The sequence below is a fragment of the Coccinella septempunctata genome, chromosome 3 (genome assembly GCF_907165205.1).
Source record: "Coccinella septempunctata chromosome 3, icCocSept1.1, whole genome shotgun sequence".
In the NCBI taxonomy this organism is placed as follows: Eukaryota; Metazoa; Arthropoda; class Insecta; order Coleoptera; family Coccinellidae; genus Coccinella; species Coccinella septempunctata.
In genome coordinates, this window is record NC_058191.1 from 4,789,080 (window position 1) to 4,807,190 (window position 18,111).

The 18,111-nt window shown below is 34.1% G+C and overlaps 1 protein-coding gene across 1 annotated transcript in view; it reads left to right on the forward strand.

The window, feature by feature from the left end:
- Positions 1-1,783: 1,783 nt before the first annotated feature.
- LOC123309835 (low-density lipoprotein receptor-related protein 4) overlaps positions 1,784-18,111 on the forward strand; it is an 81,426-nt gene continuing 65,098 nt past the window's right edge. Inside the window, exon 1 of the mRNA XM_044893117.1 lies at positions 1,784-2,119. Within this exon, the coding sequence (XP_044749052.1) occupies positions 2,059-2,119 (61 nt within the window). The 5' untranslated portion in view covers positions 1,784-2,058. The remainder of the gene's footprint in view (positions 2,120-18,111) is intronic.

The following is an 18,111-nucleotide window of genomic DNA, read 5'->3' on the forward strand; positions in this document are numbered from 1 at the left end:
GCAATGGGTAAGTGTGCGCAGTGCGTATATCTCGACTATGCAATGTATGAAAGAGGGGTTCATTTGGGTGAAGCAAGGGCGCAGAATCGCCATATTAGTTTTTCATAGGATTCCGCCGTGCCACGTTTCTTTAACTTTTTATTTGCAATCAATCAAATTCTTTAGTTTTTTTGTTAATTTTTAGCATCTCTGCAAATTCTGTCAGGTCCAAGTTCCGAGTCCCTCAATGTTAAACAATATTTTATTCGATCATGGGCATATTAATCTAAATATATATAATAATAAAAAATTTTAGGTTCTCTTAGCTGCTCAACTCTATAAAAACGTCAATTCAAATTTTGGCTTACTGGGGAAAGTGTGCGCGGGTAAGTGTGCGCATAGATTCATTATATGGGCATAAGTTCAGAGAGGAATAAATTATGACATTGTTGATTTTCTTGGTTAATACTCGATCAATATCGTCCTATTTGTTCAGAAAAATATGAAGAGCCACCAACAGGGGAATGTATCAAGTGTTGTGTTCACCAAGAAATGTGGCACGAACAATAATGCACTGCTTGTAAGAAGGCGCTTCTCTATTGACAATAGACAGCATTTCTCTAATATTGTAACATTTGTGTGGTTCACAAAGCACTGCGTTCACTTACCCCGTGAGGGTGCGCACACTTACCCGCAATACGGGGCATGTGAACGCACTCCGACTTTCTCTACTAAATTCTTTTTTGCGGAAAGAAAACGTTTTTGTTTGTTTGCTTTTTGATGTTTTTTTATAGATTAGAAAATTCTCCATCTTATGAGTATGTTTTAATTTTACTAGCTTCATCATTTGAAACAGGGTATGGCTTGAAAGGCAAAAGTGCGCACAGTTGCCCCGAATGACTCTATGCTATTGAACAATTTGAAGAGCGCGCCCAAAACCTACATATTCGAATAGAAAACCCGTTCCTATCGCAACGGAGAGAACTATGTGCTATGAGTGAAGAAAAAAGGATCTATGGATGCATGTTTTGAATAGCAATTATCATGAGATCGAGTGTCAAAAAGCTAATTCTAATTTGGACCTTCTGTAATTGATGTAATATTATAAAATGAAAGTTATGTATTCATCTTAATTATTGGATACAGTTACCTTTTCTAAATTGTTTAATCAAAACAAAACGTCACAACAAACAATTCCATTCTAGAACATTCCATTCAATTTGGTACCTAAGATAATTCGAAACACAGCCAGTATCATTATTTATTTGTAAGTCCCTTTTATTTTATAGGTAATCCGTTTTTTTTTCAAGTAGATCTGAGAAAAGGTTCAATATTGAAGTAACTTCTTTATCGGCTGGGAAACTGATTATTTCTCCATTTTGTTTCCTGGAAATCAGTCCATTACTGCAGAAATCATCAGTGTAATTAATTTTTGGAACAAAAGATCAATTTCCGTTACTAGGCGCAAAATTATCAATGAAAACATGGAACCTTGCTCTGACATCCATGTTGAACATGGAATCCGAGCCTTCGCATAACCCCGCTCTCATCCTGAAACAGCAAAGATGCTTTCCACCCAATGCACTCCTGAAATTTCGATATATGTGGGTACATACCAATTTATGACACATTTTCAGAATATCGAATAATCAGAAGATGACGGAAGTAGTAACTATCGGTTTTATAATAGAATGAATGAGATGAAAGGATGTAAATTGAGCGTAGGTTACAGGCTGCGCACGCATCCTGCCAGTACATCTCGGTTTTCCCAGAATCCTTCCAGTTTCCAGTTGAGGTCCAGATATCTCGTTGGAAATCTAATACTGCTCGAGCGATGGTGAATAATAATAATGAAAATAATCGATTGATTATCAGTGCGAAAGACATTGACCATTCGACTTGAATTTCAGTGAATCATTTTGTGTTCGTTTAATTTCGAGGAAATTGAAGCAGTAGTTATGATTCGAAAAAACTTGCCCATCAATGGAACCCATGTCGATACGGACTATTTAGAAATAACGATGGGGGTTGATTTTGACAAATATTGAGCTGTTGAACTGTTCCTAATTAGTGAGAGACATGTGTTGTTCTTATACTGCCAAAATCGTGTTGATGATATGTGTTTCCTGTTGGGAAATGGGTGAGTAAAACACCACCTTTTGATGGATTGGTATGAAAAACAAAACCCACCCACAGTTGAAATGAAAAACAATTTTCATGACCCCCTCAAATTTCTAGTGAATGATTTTCAGGAGCACTTTTCGAAAGTCGTAATTTCAAATTAATAAAACAGACAAAATGTTTCTCCATACAATTTGAGTAACCTCTGATTTCCACTTCATTCAATCTTGAAAAAATTTGGTATTTTCTGTTACGATATGTTCCAACAGTAGAAATCACTGCTTCATATTGAAAATTCAATTAAATTTTCCAATCTGACGATTAGTGAAATGGGCGAAGTCATAACTGATAGAAAAAATACGTTTTTGTGTGTTTAAAAATGTACAAATGACAAATAGATGAAGATATCTATAGGACTGGGACCATTCCAATTAAATCAAAGTATGGCAGACAGAGATTCGCTTGTGACTGGTCAGGCCCAAAAGTGTGGGTTGATGAATCAACACGAGCTGCATTGGGTTCTTGCGATATTGGAGCTGGTCGATCCATTTTGAATAATCCAGGATTTCAAAATACTCAAACAGATGGAAAGCTTACTTTTTCCTCGAAGAAATAAGGATAAAAAAACGGAGCTGGATTAGCAGTATGATTTGCATTGAACCATTAACGAAACTGTTTGTTCTACAGGTATTCTAGAGTTTCAGCTTCAGATGGCAATATTTACAGATGGAGTGGTATCGAATAAGAACATATAAACACTCCCTCCTTCTGATTTTCATCATACGAAAGGGAAATATCCATAAATATTGACCAGAAATCATCCCTGATGTGTTAGTTTTCGTTATATTATTATATTATATTGTTAGTAAAAAAAGGGTGAGTCTTTGACTCGTACAAATATTTTAACAGTAGATTCTTGAGGTCAAAAGACACACTTTTTTCCTTCACCTTTTTTTTCGAATCGGCTCGGTTTGAAAGATACAGGCTGTTGAAAAACCATAAAATTGTTATTTTTAGTTCTCATCTCATAAAAAATATTAATTTCCGAATACAGTTTTTCATTTATTTGATCAATTTTTTTCGAACGCAAGATATCACCCACGTCTTCCAGTTTTCTCATTATGACCATAACACGTACCATGAAAATACCGTGAATACAAAGAACCCAACTCTTGAAACTAAGTGGACGCTATCTAATGAATATTTTAACGTTTTGTGAAATAAAAGTATTCTTCATGTATTTTCTTGTATAATGAGCTGTTTTCGAGTAATAGAGTATTTATTTATTTATTTATTCATTTATTTATTTATGTATGTGTGAGGTTTGAAAAATTTGGTACTTTGGCTCAATACAACTCTGTTTAAAAGATCCACAGATGTGTAATGTTAAAGAATTAGCTATTTATTGTAATTTTGTTTTTCCAGCTCATTATGAAAACTCAAAATGGCTATATCTTTCTTTTGACCCCATGAATATACTGTTTAAATATTTGTACGAGTCAAAGACTCAACTTGTATTGTTTGATGTGGCTGATACATGATGGATATCCATAATTTTACTGAAGGAACATGAGCTTATATGTATCATTCAGAATTAATTCAGTGCAATGAAATTATACTAGCATCCAATATTTCCTAATACCATACTCCTCTATGTGGCCGATACTATGAAAAAATTTTGGTTGTCCCAGGATTAATGGGAATAAATTTAGATGTAGGTTCAGAACCTCAAAATAAAACGAAAAGTTCCCATAAAGGTATAACTGGAAACGCTTCTTTGAATACACTGCGCAAAAAAATTAACGCACATTCTGAAAATCTCAATTTTAATGAAAGTTAACTCTACATTGACTTTATAACTTATTTTTTATGTTCTCTCGAATCTTATGTGAAAGAAGAGAAATGAACAATTTTCAAGATACTGAAATGCTGATAAGTGATTTAATACTTGGTATTTCCACCCTTTGCGTAAATTACAGCTCGGCAACGACGGTTCATACTCAAAATGAGTGATCTTAAAACGTTCTGATCTAATCCTTCCCAGATTTCTCCGAATTGGATTCCTAAGTCATTAAGAGTACCTGGATGATTTTCTGAACTTGTCAGCCTTCTATTGAGGTTGTCCCAAACCTGCTCAATCGGATTGAGATCTGGACTTCTTGCTAGCCATTCCATTCGAGAGACTTCAACCTTTTCAAGATAATCCTGAACGATGCGCGCACGATGGGGTCTGGCATTATCGTCCATAAAATGAAATTTTCACCAATGTATGGGGCAAATGGCACTACATGCTCTTCAAGAATGTTCCTTATATACTTATCAGCATTCATAGCTCCATTATCAACGACCACTAGGTCTGTGCGAGCAGTCAAAGATATTCCACCCCATACCATAATCGATCCTCCCCCGAAACCAGTAGTATTCAGGAAATTGCACTGAGCATATCTTTCATGTGGACGTCTGTATACAAGGGAACGTCGATCACAATGGTAGAGGTAGAATCTAGACTCATCTGTGAAGAGAACTCTTTCCCAATCGGCCTCTTCCCAATGGATATGCTCTCTCGCAAAATCCAAACGCGCCATTCGATGGGCTGGGGTAAGAGCTGGGCCTCTTGCCGCGACACGAGGCCTCTGAGGCGATTTCTTATTGTCTGAGTGCTAATTTGCACCTCATGAGTTTGCTCAAGCTGAATTTGAAGAAGGCGAGCGGTTGCAAACCGTTGTCTCAACGAAGAAACTCTCAAGTAACGTTCTTGAATGGCAGTTTTTACTCGTGGTCTACCCTGTCCTGGTCTTCGGACATTCATACCTGTCTCCCTGAATCGCTGCAACATTCTGGACACACTTGTATGGGAAACTCCAAACCATTCTGCAATTCTTGTGTATGTCCACCCTTCTTCTCGCTAAACTACCGCTTGGGCACATTCCTCTTGGGTCAAATTGCGTGTTTTGCGTTGCATAGCGATCGAGTGTAGAAAATCAAACGAAAGAAAAACTATTGATCACTAGAATTGATCGAGAACAACTGATTTTAGAATGGAGCCAATACATTCAAAATCTGATAATATCATCTTTTTTTATTCCTGCTGGGAAAAAACATCTGTATTGAAGAAAGCCGTTGAAAGTGGATAACATATGCATGCATAATTCTGATAAAAATAATTATCATTGAGAACACCTTCAGTTGTAGAATAAATTTTAGTGTAGTTAAACCGTTTTAAAGATGAAGACTTGGTAATGGATTTAAGCAAGTAGGACCAAGATGAAAATGAAATGAAATTTCGCTAAGGTATTTTCGAAAAGAGATGCACCTACAACTAATTTTCTAACTTAATTCCTAATTAAATTAATCTAGAGATGGGTGAAATCGACAACCCTCTTTGATTTTCTACCATAATTTTTGACAGGCATCGAATATCATCATTAAAAATTATGCATGGATTTAATTTGAAAACTTTATTGTTTCCTGAGTTTTCATTGTAAAAATCATACTTTCTCCTTAAAAAATAAAATATGTCCTTTGATGTTCTGTCTTTGAACAACCTACCAAAAGCCGCCATCTTCCTTCGTTGCTTAGCATTGACCTTTTGTAATTTAGAATGTCATTTTGACCATCTAGCGTTGTATTAACGGTTTAGTTCGCTGTTGGTACTTGATTTGTGCACAAATTATGCCGAGAATTTTTCAAACGAGCAATATACCGATGTGATGTTCAAAAACAGACCAAAATATCTACTGAATTCTTTTTCTGACACTTTTAAAGGGAAATAAAGTTTTTCAATACATATTTTTTGACAAGCCTGAACGAAAGGGGTTGCTGAATTCACCCCTCTGCAGCTAGTTATAAGGAATCGGTGAAAAATTGAGATCTAGGAACATCTCTATTCAATTTCATTGGTTTATATCTGTTTCTTTGAAAATATTGAATAAATCCATAATCCAGTCGTCATATTTGAAGCGACGTAACTGTTCCGGGCATGATTCCATAGGAAATTTTCGTTTTATTTCGAGGTACTGAATCTATATCCGAATTTATTCACAATAATCCTGGGACATCCTGTATATTCAATGGAAAAAATGAAAATATTCAATTCCCTTTTATATTGTATTGTCTCTTTGTTAACATCTGGTTGTCAATTATGAAATCTATAGTTATTTCAAATGCATTCAAATGGTCCATTAACTCAAAAGATTGTTCAGTAAAACAAGCTTTTACTACTTGAATACAAAATTGGCCTACTCTAACAACTTTTTTGATATTTTGCCTAAAAGGGAAGTAATACTCAAGATTCTTCATTCAAAAACGGCATTCACTAGTTCCTAATTTACGCTTTCAATTTTTTACGTGAAGCCTTGATTTTTTTTGAATTCAAGTTGAAGAACGTCTTGATGTCACCCCCGTCTTTTTTTTTTCAATTTAGTTATTTTTTTATGAGAAAAAAACTTCAACTTAATTGTCGATAAAACTTATTTTCACAATCATTTTTCGACGGTTTTTGGACATATTTCGTTTTGGAAAATAACGACAGGGTGACATCGGCGATACAATTGTTTATATATTGCAAAGATTTTCATAGCGATATATGCCAAAATTACGCTGAAATTCAGGAATAACTGAAAATTATTCAATATTCCTAATATTACCTCTCACGTGGTAATTTCTACTTTTCAACTGACTCAGTACGTGATTCAGGCTATTGCTCAAAGATGTGACACATTTTCGTATTTGGGGAAGCATCCGTAAAGCAACCATTGTCGATCGTCTTGATCTCGAATCGTATGTACAGGGTGGGCAAAATTGGTGTGGTTAGATCATTTTAAAGGACTGTTTCCGTAAGAAAAAACACAATTTCATGTCAGCAAATATACCTGTTAGAAAAAATCATAGTACGCCACTGGATTGCTATAAAAAAAGTGTCTGTATAATTTTTTCATTTCAACATCCTAGCACAAACAGGAACGGAGATAATGACCAAAGTTGAAATCGCCCAAATTTCAATTTTGGCCTATAACTCGAAAACAAAAGAAGATAGAGGAATGCAGTTGATGGCATTATTAGTTTCTCGAAAAAAGACGACATGAATGGTACATACATTTTCCTCTATCTCGTTGGGTTAAAAAGCTGTAGTTCAGGTATTACCAATTTTGCCCACCCTGTACTACTACTTCCCCTTAAGCCATTGTTTACAACTCTGCTCAGCAAGTAGGTACTGAACTCTTTCATAAAAAGAAAGTTTGATTGGGGAGATCAAAAACGAAAGCACAGAGTTGAACAACCTGAGTCTGTCAACGTTTCTGCTGTTCCGGGGTAGCCTTCAATCTTCACTCACGCTTGAAATTGAAGCACATGAAAAACATAAACAGGCATTGTGTACCGATATCGCAGTGAAAGAAACCTATTCGTTTTCCAAATAAAACTGTTTGAATATAGTTAGGAGAGGAATTTGAGGGCTTTCTGCTTCCTCGTCTATTTACATTGATTTCCTTCTAACCTCTTCAACAGGACCGTCTCATTTGAGTCTTCTCAAGATGTTTTCTTACATCTTCAGATTTGTTTCGTTATAACGGTGACAGGGAGAACAATCAATCATAAATGTCATCAGAATGGAGTGGTGTATTTTCAAGTACCTATCACTAGGATAACGAGTTATACAGGGTGTCCAGGGAATAACTGTACATACTCTTACCAGAGATAGAGTTGGACTAGCTGGTTACGGATTGACTATAAAAAATTAATTTCTGGAAGCTACAGGGTGATTTTCCAACTTCATGGAAATACTTAGACCATCATAAAATCCAAACTTATTGACGGATATTATTGAAACTTGGGAGGTTATTGACACATGCTAAGGTCAAGTCAGAAAGATATCAATTATTTCATCATTCCAGGGCCCGACTCATTAATCTTCATTTAAAGTGTTCAGGGTAAAAAAACACTTTGTGTTTCGAATTTCAAATAATTGATTCGCTTTTTAGGAAGAAGCTAAATTATGCTTCAATTTTTGGTATCACTCAAAGTTGTCACGTCAACAATTATTTTTTTAGGAATTTTTGAATTTGGATGAAGTTCGAAAAATTGAATTTTCCACCATGAAGAGAACTGAAAATCTCATGTTTGAATATAAAATGCTTAAGAGCTTTAATAAGCACTCCAATAACGAAACAATAACAAATGAAAAAAACTAAAATACAGTAAAGAGTACCTGATAAAAATAAAAATAGGAACGAATGAATTGCTGTGTCAACGATATTTCAAAAGTGGTTCGAAATGAAAACCATTAGCTTGTATACATTTCTCTTGCCGAATTTTCAAATTGGATACAGCTTTTCGAATCATATATCGCCATTATTTCTTAAAATATCGCAACAGTTGATTATTCTGTTCATCAGCTGTTCTCTTCACTGGAAGAAGTGTAACTTTGGTCTATATCATTGTTGTCGAACACCCGGTATACATAAGAATAATTTTGAAATATGCTTCTGTATACCCTATACACATCACCATTTTTTTTTTTCAAAATACCTTCATTTACTCCCTCAAAGTGAAATCCGCGTCTGTATATCAACAAATTTTTATAGTCTTCTTCAACTTCAGTGACTTTTTTAAGAAAATTTATTATTTATTTTCGAACTGCACAAGATGACTTAGCCCTGTTCAGGTAAATAAATTGCAATTTTCGAACTTTATCCAAATCAAGAAATTCATGAAAAAATAATTGTTGATGTGACAACTTTGAGCGATACCAAAAATTGAAGCATAATTTAGCTTCTTTCTAAAAAGCGCATCAATTATTTGTAATTCGAAATACAAATTGTTTTTTTTACTCTGAACACTTTAAATGAAGATTAATGAGTCCGGCCCTGGAATGGAATAATTGATATCTTTCTAACTCAACCTTAGCATGTGTCAAGAACCTCCTAAGTTTCAATAATATCCGTCAATAAGTTTGGATTTTATGATGGTCTAAGTATTTCCATGAAGTTGGAAAATCACCCTGTAGCTTTCTAGGGAATCCAGAACTTAATTTTTTATAGTCAATTCGTAATCAGCTAGTCCAACTCTATCTCTGGTATGAGTATGTACAGTTACTCCCCGGACACCCTGTATGTGTTCATTGTTTGTACATTCATAGCAGCTAGTATTCAAACAACATCACATCAAATTAATGTCCGAGTGGTCATTGTTCTGCTCAGTTGAATACCTATTTGATGAAAATCTGAATACAAAATGACTTGCAACTTGAAAATCTCAAGAATAAGAAGATGAAGTTTTCAAACAAGCTGGAGAACATATTCAACTACTAGAAAGTAGTAATTGGGTAATTGGTATTTTCTGATTTCTACAGGGTGTCCCGGATAAGATGGGAAACATTTTCGTATGAGACAGAAAATATGTACTCAGAGGATCACGAAAAATCCCCATATGTAGTATACGGAGTCCTAGATTCTGATTTAAAGGGCGTTTTTCAAATTGAAATGAAAATCAAAACTTCTCCTGAACGAAATTTCATGATTTCTTCGATATCTGCGTAAATTGGAAGATTTACTTATTTAATTCGCCAAGTAATATTGCGCCAACCAGGTTGCCGAGGAATAATTCTTCTTCTCGATAGTGACAATGAATTGAATATACATCATTGAATATTAATTTCAGTTTTCATCTTATCTTGGACACCCTGTATAGGTACATCAAATATTGATGTAAATTCCAACAACTCCATTGTGCTGGTCTTATATTTAAGTCAGGTCCATATTTTGCGATTTTGTGTTTGTTTTTGCTCCTTCACTGAACTAACTTATATAAATTTTCTAAATTGAAATACTTTTACAGAAGTAATCTTGTTGCATTGAAGAGTCTCATTACTATTTTATTAAATGAATTATCCTCCTGTGACTTTTTCTCTACTTGAGAAATTGAAAAATATCGGTGGGTCCATAAGTGAGCTTTGTATTTTAGAGGAGATTTCTGAAAGGGATTTTTTTCTCTATAGTTGTCTCTTGTCCCTTATTGAATCAGAATCAGATTACTCCAGAGTAGTGAGGATTCTATTCCAGAAATCAATCGCGACAAATCTAAGTTTCGTGAAGTTAGTATTCACCAAGAAAGCTGGATAGGCCATCTGAGTGTAGCAAATGTAGCAGTACCTACTCACTTCTTTTTATATGCAAAAACCTGTATTGTCTTTTCTGTTAATGGCTGCATTTTGAAGAAAATATCGAACTGATTTGACTGACATTTGTTGAAAATTTATAGTTGAAGTAGAGAATAAAATTAAATTATTAAATTCTTATTACTGACGATGAGTTTTCTACCACACTTGTCTGAGTTGGGTGATAACTTTTTGAAATAACCCATCTTTCGTCCATTTATGCATATTCCGTAAATGATACTAATTCCAAGCAATCATTTATTTATTATTTATCATTTATTGTAGCCAATGCATTCGCCATTTTGCAAATCATATTTACATTGTAACAACATTTTTCCATTTCGACAGAATTTAAGAAATGTGGCCTTTATTGAATATTATTCATTCTAAAACCAAGCTAAATATGAATCATAGAAAAGAAATCAGATGATGTAGAATGAATGTAGACTGTCATGAATCATCTCAATAGACTAAAACCCCTTACAATTGATCATACAAAAAAAATTTGCGATTCTCGCATAATGCGATGAAGCTCCTAATCTCTCGCAATATAATATCTACAGTTATATCTTCCAATAATTTTGATTGTATTTGTTCTTATGATGTTTTACTCATTACAAACAAGTCAAAATGAAAAAATATATTTCTGACATGTTGTTTAGCACCTTAGTATAATGATGAATCATCCCAATAGACGGAAACCCTATTGCAATTGATCATACCAAAAAAAGGACAATTTTTTGTGTCAGTCTTTACCTAGTAACCTCGCATCCTGTCATGAAGCTCCTATCTCCGTATGCATATATCGAATGTATCATATATCTTCCATAATTCAAGCAGGTTTTAATGACAGAAATGATTTCTGATAAATCATTCAACATCGTTGCAAAATGGACTAATTCCAAGCAAGCTATATTTTATTTATTCATTTGTTGTATGGTAGCACATAATGTATAATCTTGATTATGAACGAAAAACCAATCAATTCACAAACAAATATCTTGATTTTTTATATAATCAATATTATTGTATTAATATTGTATTGTAGTGATTCTCTAAAATGCCAAGCTGCCATATCTCAGTGGTTCAGGAGTTGAGTTATCATAAACAAAAATTTGTATCTGACATCAACTTGCGATACCTTTGCAAACTGGTAAAGGGAACATTAGTTGTTATAAGTTTATTGTATTATATCAAACATTTTTTTAATGGCATGCAGACAATCATTATTGAATTCTGGAAAAAGCACCTCCATCTTTGATATTCATTATAAGAGATCAAACTTATATCTATATAAAGAAGTGATATAATGAATTGATTTCTGACATAATTATTTATGATAAAACTGCTTTGCAAAATGGCGAATGCACCACATCATGAATCATCTCAAAAGGACTGGGAATCCTTTGCAATAATTTCAGGAAATTTCTAATCAGTGACCTATCCTTCTAGGTTATCTATCATTTGTTTAGAAATCCAACACTTTTCAAGAAAGTTACACTAAAAATAGTTTATTCTGATTTTTTATTCTATTGAATCAGTGACTTGGATTTCTAGTATGGCTCGTCATGTATCCTTGTGTTGATATTTCATGAATATAATTCATACCGAGCGAGTTATACAAGGGTAATTGGATATGGGAAATGCCGATCAATATTTTTTATAGACTTCCAGGAAGAAAGTGATCTTTTTCTGATGAACTGATGTCTGAAACCTCTTATAAGAGTGCCACAGCTCTTAAAATATGCCTCACGATAATCGGTTTTCCCTTCATTCCTACATAAGTTCAAAATAAGGTATCATAAACATGCTTTTTTCTACTTTGATTCACCGGATCCGCTAAGGGCAGTTTTCATAGCTACACTCTTCTGAACATATAACGTCTCTTCAGGAATAAATTTTGGAGAACACTATTTCAATACGCATTATCTTGCTCAGAAAAGTGTATCTCACCGCTTGTAAAATACTCTTAAAGAATCCCAACAATCAAATAATCTTGAGCAAATAATGTTTCTTGACAACCCATTTTCTGGTATTCTTGCATCCCTAGAAATGCTGCTAGACATTTCAGATTCACCTTGTATAGTATTTATGATAAAATGATATATGCTGATAAATCATTGCAAAATGGGGAGTGAATATTGGGAACATCCGGGACCATATAAATAAAAATCATTTCCAAATATTGATTATTTTTAGAGACTTTTCACTTCTCATTCGATTCACTCTGTGGACTGGCTTTCTAATATAGCTGGTGAGAATTTTCATAAATCTATCCCATTCCTAGCAAGCTATAATGAAAATGAACTTATTTTCAAACACTTTTCCAGAATGGAGAATACACAATAAAAATGAATCATATCAATTGACTGAAAATGATTATTTTTCATAAACTTGACTGAGCTATCATGCTTTCTGGAAAGCCGGTCATTTGGTTTTATATGAAATATTATTTATATCATATATCATCTCAATAGACTCTCAGTACCTTCAATTGGATTGCAGTCAATCATTTATCACTTTTAATTCTATTGACTGAGTGATCTATCAATATTCATCTATTGCTTTTTGTAAATATTCAACTAATTTGAAGATATAATATTACTGTATATTCATCCTACTGTAGGTACATCAATCATGAACTGAGATCAGTTTTTTTGTGTTCATACGATTAACCTGGTAACTTCGAATATTGCGATAAAGATTCTATCTCCGTATGCATATATCGAATGTATCATATATCTAACATAATTCACGTAAATTTTGCAGAATGGCGAATGCACACATCATGTACCATCTTGTTGCACTGCCAATCTGTTGCAATAGAATATCTTTAATTGTATTCAACTTCCAATATATTTGATTCCATTGATTTCTTCCCAAAATAATATTTCAAAACTAAGCACGTTTCAATGAAAACAAAAATGTGTCTGACTAATCACTCACCATCGTTGCAAAATGGCGAATGCACAACATCATGTCTAACCTGAATGATCGGCCAATCCTTCTCATTGCATTTCATTGTCATTTTACGCTTTTGATTCTATTAACTTAGTAATCTAGGAATAGTTCGTTATTTCTCTTTGTTTGAATATTTCACGAATGCAATTAATTTCAAAATGTGATTGATAGGGCATGTTTTTGATGGAGACCCATAATTAAACTCAATTTGTTCAACTTCAATTTCCTTCCTTTATTTTCCTCATTCGTTGGTCTGAAGTTTTCACGAATCCAATAATGACCAAGTATGTTGAAATGGACAAACAATTGTTTCCCACTAATTATTCAAAACTTTTGTACAGTTGCAAATGCCCGAAACCATATTTCTATGAATCTAATCCAATTTATTCCAGGCAGGTTAAATGAACCAACAATTGATTGTATTCTGACATACTTTCCAACACCTTTTCATAGTTCTAAAGCCACAAAATATGTACCTCCATGAATCGTGAATCCAATACGTTCCGAGAGGTTGAAATCATAAAACAATAGTTTTTAACTGATCATTTGACACCTTTGAGTAGTTGCAAGTGCAAAGAATCATTTATGCTTTGGATATGAATCCAATGCATTTCAAGCAGGTAAAAAGGAACAAGCAATTTTTTCTGACTAATTATTCAATCAAATCAAATCATGTACCTATCTCATATTAATCCCTTGAATGGCTTTTTCTCCACTTATCTTTTAAATCTCATTGTATCGCTTGAGTGACTTTTATCTATGTCTGGCGTTTACCCAGACATGAAAAAACCCCTTTAGGGTTTTCTCTACCAGTTTCTGAAATAAAATCAATTAAAAAGTTGAAATAATCGATTTGCTCCTGCGTAAATTCACTAATGTGTCAGTTATTATGTTTGTCAATTGACAAACTTCCTGAAGATTTTTAAAACTTCGTCTGATGAAGTTCCATTTTTCGTTCATTGTCAGGCAACAATTGTTTCCATTTGATTTGTTCCTAACAAATTAGTGCAAGAATTTAAGCTGGAGCAAATCGATTTTTTCTTTTTAATTGATTTTGTATTAGAGATTGGAAGTGAAAACCCTTAAGAATTTCCGAAGATGCAGAGTCCTCTCATATTGAATTTCAATCTATTTCTGCCATATTGCTTAGCACGTTTTCAAAATGGCGAATGCACATCATCATATATCATCTGGAAGGATAGATATACCTTTGGGATTGAATATTTTTTGGTTCTTTGTGGTCGAATGTGAATGGTTCTCCTAAAATTTTCATAAATATACCAAATTTCAAGCCAGTTATAAAGACCAATTCTCTCAACACTCGAGCAAAATGGCTCATAAAACTATCATAAAATCATAAAATTATCGAGTGGATTGCCAATCTCTTGCAATATATTATCTTCAGTCATTGTGTACTTCTAACTCTACTGGCTGAGTATATTGCCAAAACTTTTGCAAAATGACGGATGTCAACAAAAATTAGTTTCCTATCACATAATTACTACACCTTCGAATGAATATTTTATGAATCCAACTAAATAAAAATGTTTGTGTATTGATATACGAGTAGTATTTTTGTTCCTACCAAAATCATTGAACGACTATAATCTTGTTTTGAGGAACTGAATTAGAAGCTTGGATCTCTAGAGCGAAGTTTCGACGTTATATGCCGTCTTCCTCTGGCTGACAAATTTCACGTAGTACAATATACGAATTTGCCACGAATAGCATCATAGGAAATCATATGGTCTCATTGTACCCAACCAATTTGAGCGAACATTCAAACTCACGAACTGAAAAATCAGTGCATTCATTTCCAGAATTATTTTTTGTAATATTTCATGAGGAATTACTGTACTCGATTTCTCGTTATGAAATACGAATTTCATATAATCCATCAACTTTTTCGTGTGTTGATTCGAATGTTATGAATACGCTTACGAAATTCTCATATTTTCAGTTTTTTTCCTTTCTCTGAAACCTTTCAAAATCGACAAAATAGGACTGAGACTACATATTTTTTCTTTGCTCGATTTCTTAGATTGAATATCTTAAATCCAAACATGTTTTTTGCAATGACTTGTGTTTCGTATGTCCTGAATTCAATATATACGGATAAGAAAGATCCTCCTCTGGATTCTGAACACAGAACAACAGGGTGTGGGCTCCATGACCCACCTAAGCCGTACAAATCAATATCGCCACGACTACATCGCTATCGCTGTCTTTTGCTCACGCTTTCTGAATGAAATTGTTCATTCATTACTTGGACGCAGAGACGTGTTGCTCTGGCAACACGTTGCTATATTGTGATTCATTCCTCTACTTCTAGGAATACGTAACACGAAAGGAAATTAAAGATTTTTCATGATCAGTCAATAATTGACATCAAATAGATAACTTTTCATCGCGTTTCAATTTTTCTCCTCTAGCTTTGGACGAAAAGTCAAAATAGGTAACAAAGTGTTCCACTCAATTTCTAAAATTGAAGTTTTATGTACACTGTGTGTCTCACGTAAGCAGGTCACTGGATTTTTTTGACTCATTCATTGGGCAGAATCAAAAGTGAACAGTCAATATGATAGTAGTTTCACGTATATTCAAGTTGTCAGAAAACCAGATTTAACTGGTTTTCAAAATGAAAGGGTACAAAGATCATTTCTGACCATTTCTTCAATTTCAACTTGTTTTTTATAAAGAATTTTTTCCGTGATTTCTGAATGCTCAATCATTCCTCAATTCGAAGATATAACTATAATAGTTCTATACATACAGTATTTATTTACATATATGTACACATGACAGAAATATGAAATATCCAAAATATATACAGTGAACAATCTATTTGCAGTACCTCTTCAGAATTTTCTTGAAACAATTTAAGGAACAATATATATGTGGCGGCGTAGTTGTACCCATGGTAGAGGAATACTTCATCTCACCATGATGGTACCAAGGGTAGCCAAACGATGGCATCACTGCGCACGACGGTTGCGATCACAGGGTAGATTATACGCATAGACATAGAGACATGGACTGTGCCTTCTCTTTATATCTATGCATGAAATACGGTCAAAAAAAGTGACAGAGAGAAAAACACGTCGGGAATGCAGTTGTCTTTTTCTAGAATTTTGATTGGTCTACACTCACCTCTATGTGAACAAAAAAGAGAAAGGTATGTCCCGACGTGCTTTTCTCTCTTTCTAATAAATAGCCAATTTCATGCTGGCATTGCTCAGTCCATGTCTCTATGTCTATGATTATACGTCTATTGCGGTGCAGCATACGCCAAACGATGGCGCCACCGGCGACGCAACACTGTATACCCTCGACGTAACCGGCGTTTATAGCAGGCACAAACTACGCTGCTTCGGCGATTGTCGTAGGCAAAGATTATAGAGTAGTTCTCTATAATCTTTGGTCGTAGGTAGCTGCTAGGGTTCATTAACCTACCTGATGAGTCCGACCCTAGCAGTGGGACGAAACAATCACCCCAAGAGCACGCCATTCTTCTAATGGCGTGAACTCACCCCAGCACATACCGCCAAATATAAAAGTATATAAATGATTTTTCGTGAAAAATTTTAGGGCGTGATTCCTTGTCAAAAAATGTTTGGGTCTTTTATGTAATTTTTTTTTGAGCAGCCCTTGAATATCCCTAAATCTGACACACGACAGTCATTTCAATCAATTTCAGTCAATACTGGTCTAATCGCGGCTATATTGGACTTTAATCGGGAGATTAAATGAGTTTTTAAACCACGACACGTGTTTCGCTATCACAATAACATCTTCAGGTGGGTGAAGGTACCAAATATTTCAGTTTACCTCCACCCACCTGAAGATTCTATTGTGATAGCGAAACACGTGTTGTGGTTTAAAAACTCATTTTGTGAAAATCATATAATCTGTTTCAAGTTGAATTGAGAAATGATTGAGCTTTCCGAAAAATTTTTGAAGACACCTTCTCGAATTAATCGATTCAGTATAAGAGGAGTAAATTATTTGAATTTATTGCACCGCATCGCCTACTTTTATACTAGTTGGGTTAATGTGGTGATGATACCTGGTTAGTTCCGATCTACTTTCGAAGAGTGTGATACTCTTTGCTACTTTGCTACATTATATTTGTTGTAGAGTATTTGATCAAAATGGTGGTATAATAAAAGCAATCACCTATGAGTATCGATCGAAAACCCGAAAAAATGGTTTTTGAATTTCAGAGTGATTGTTTTTTTTTTCAATCTAAAGATTTCCATGAGAACTTTTTGCCACAATTCCATAGTTTCAGTGAATAATTTTTCAAAATTCTTGGTTATTTTGGAATGTTTTTTCCATTCTTTGGGTAGTTTTCGAATACTTTTTTCAAGTGAATTTTGTTACTTATATTAATATGTTGGTCAGTTGAAAGTTTCTGATATGTTTCCTGCCAATTAAAAATCTTCTCCCATACATCATCTTCCCTCTATGGTGAAAAAAATTTTGTTTCCCTATTTTCTGTTGAATTAGTATGTAAAAGGGCACGATGATACTTTATCCTCTGGAGCACTGCACAACACAAAGAGCCATACTACAGACCACAGAATAAATATAAATACAGATAATGATGATGTGCCTTGACAAAAAAAAAAACAGTTTCCTTGGGAAGGCAAATGTAATATAGGTAAATTTGATTCATAATATGCATTAAGTCCATATGCCTTTCCACGAAATCCATATTGATTTCAATAACTCCATGAACATATGATAATGCCAAACTTACCTATGATCTATGAAAGCGTTGTATAAGTTTTAATATTACAATGGTAGAGGCAAGCCAAGTTCTCAATCCTCACACTTTGCCATACTTATTTCTATGAAACGGCTTCTTTTGTAGCCATTGCATTCGCCATTTTGCA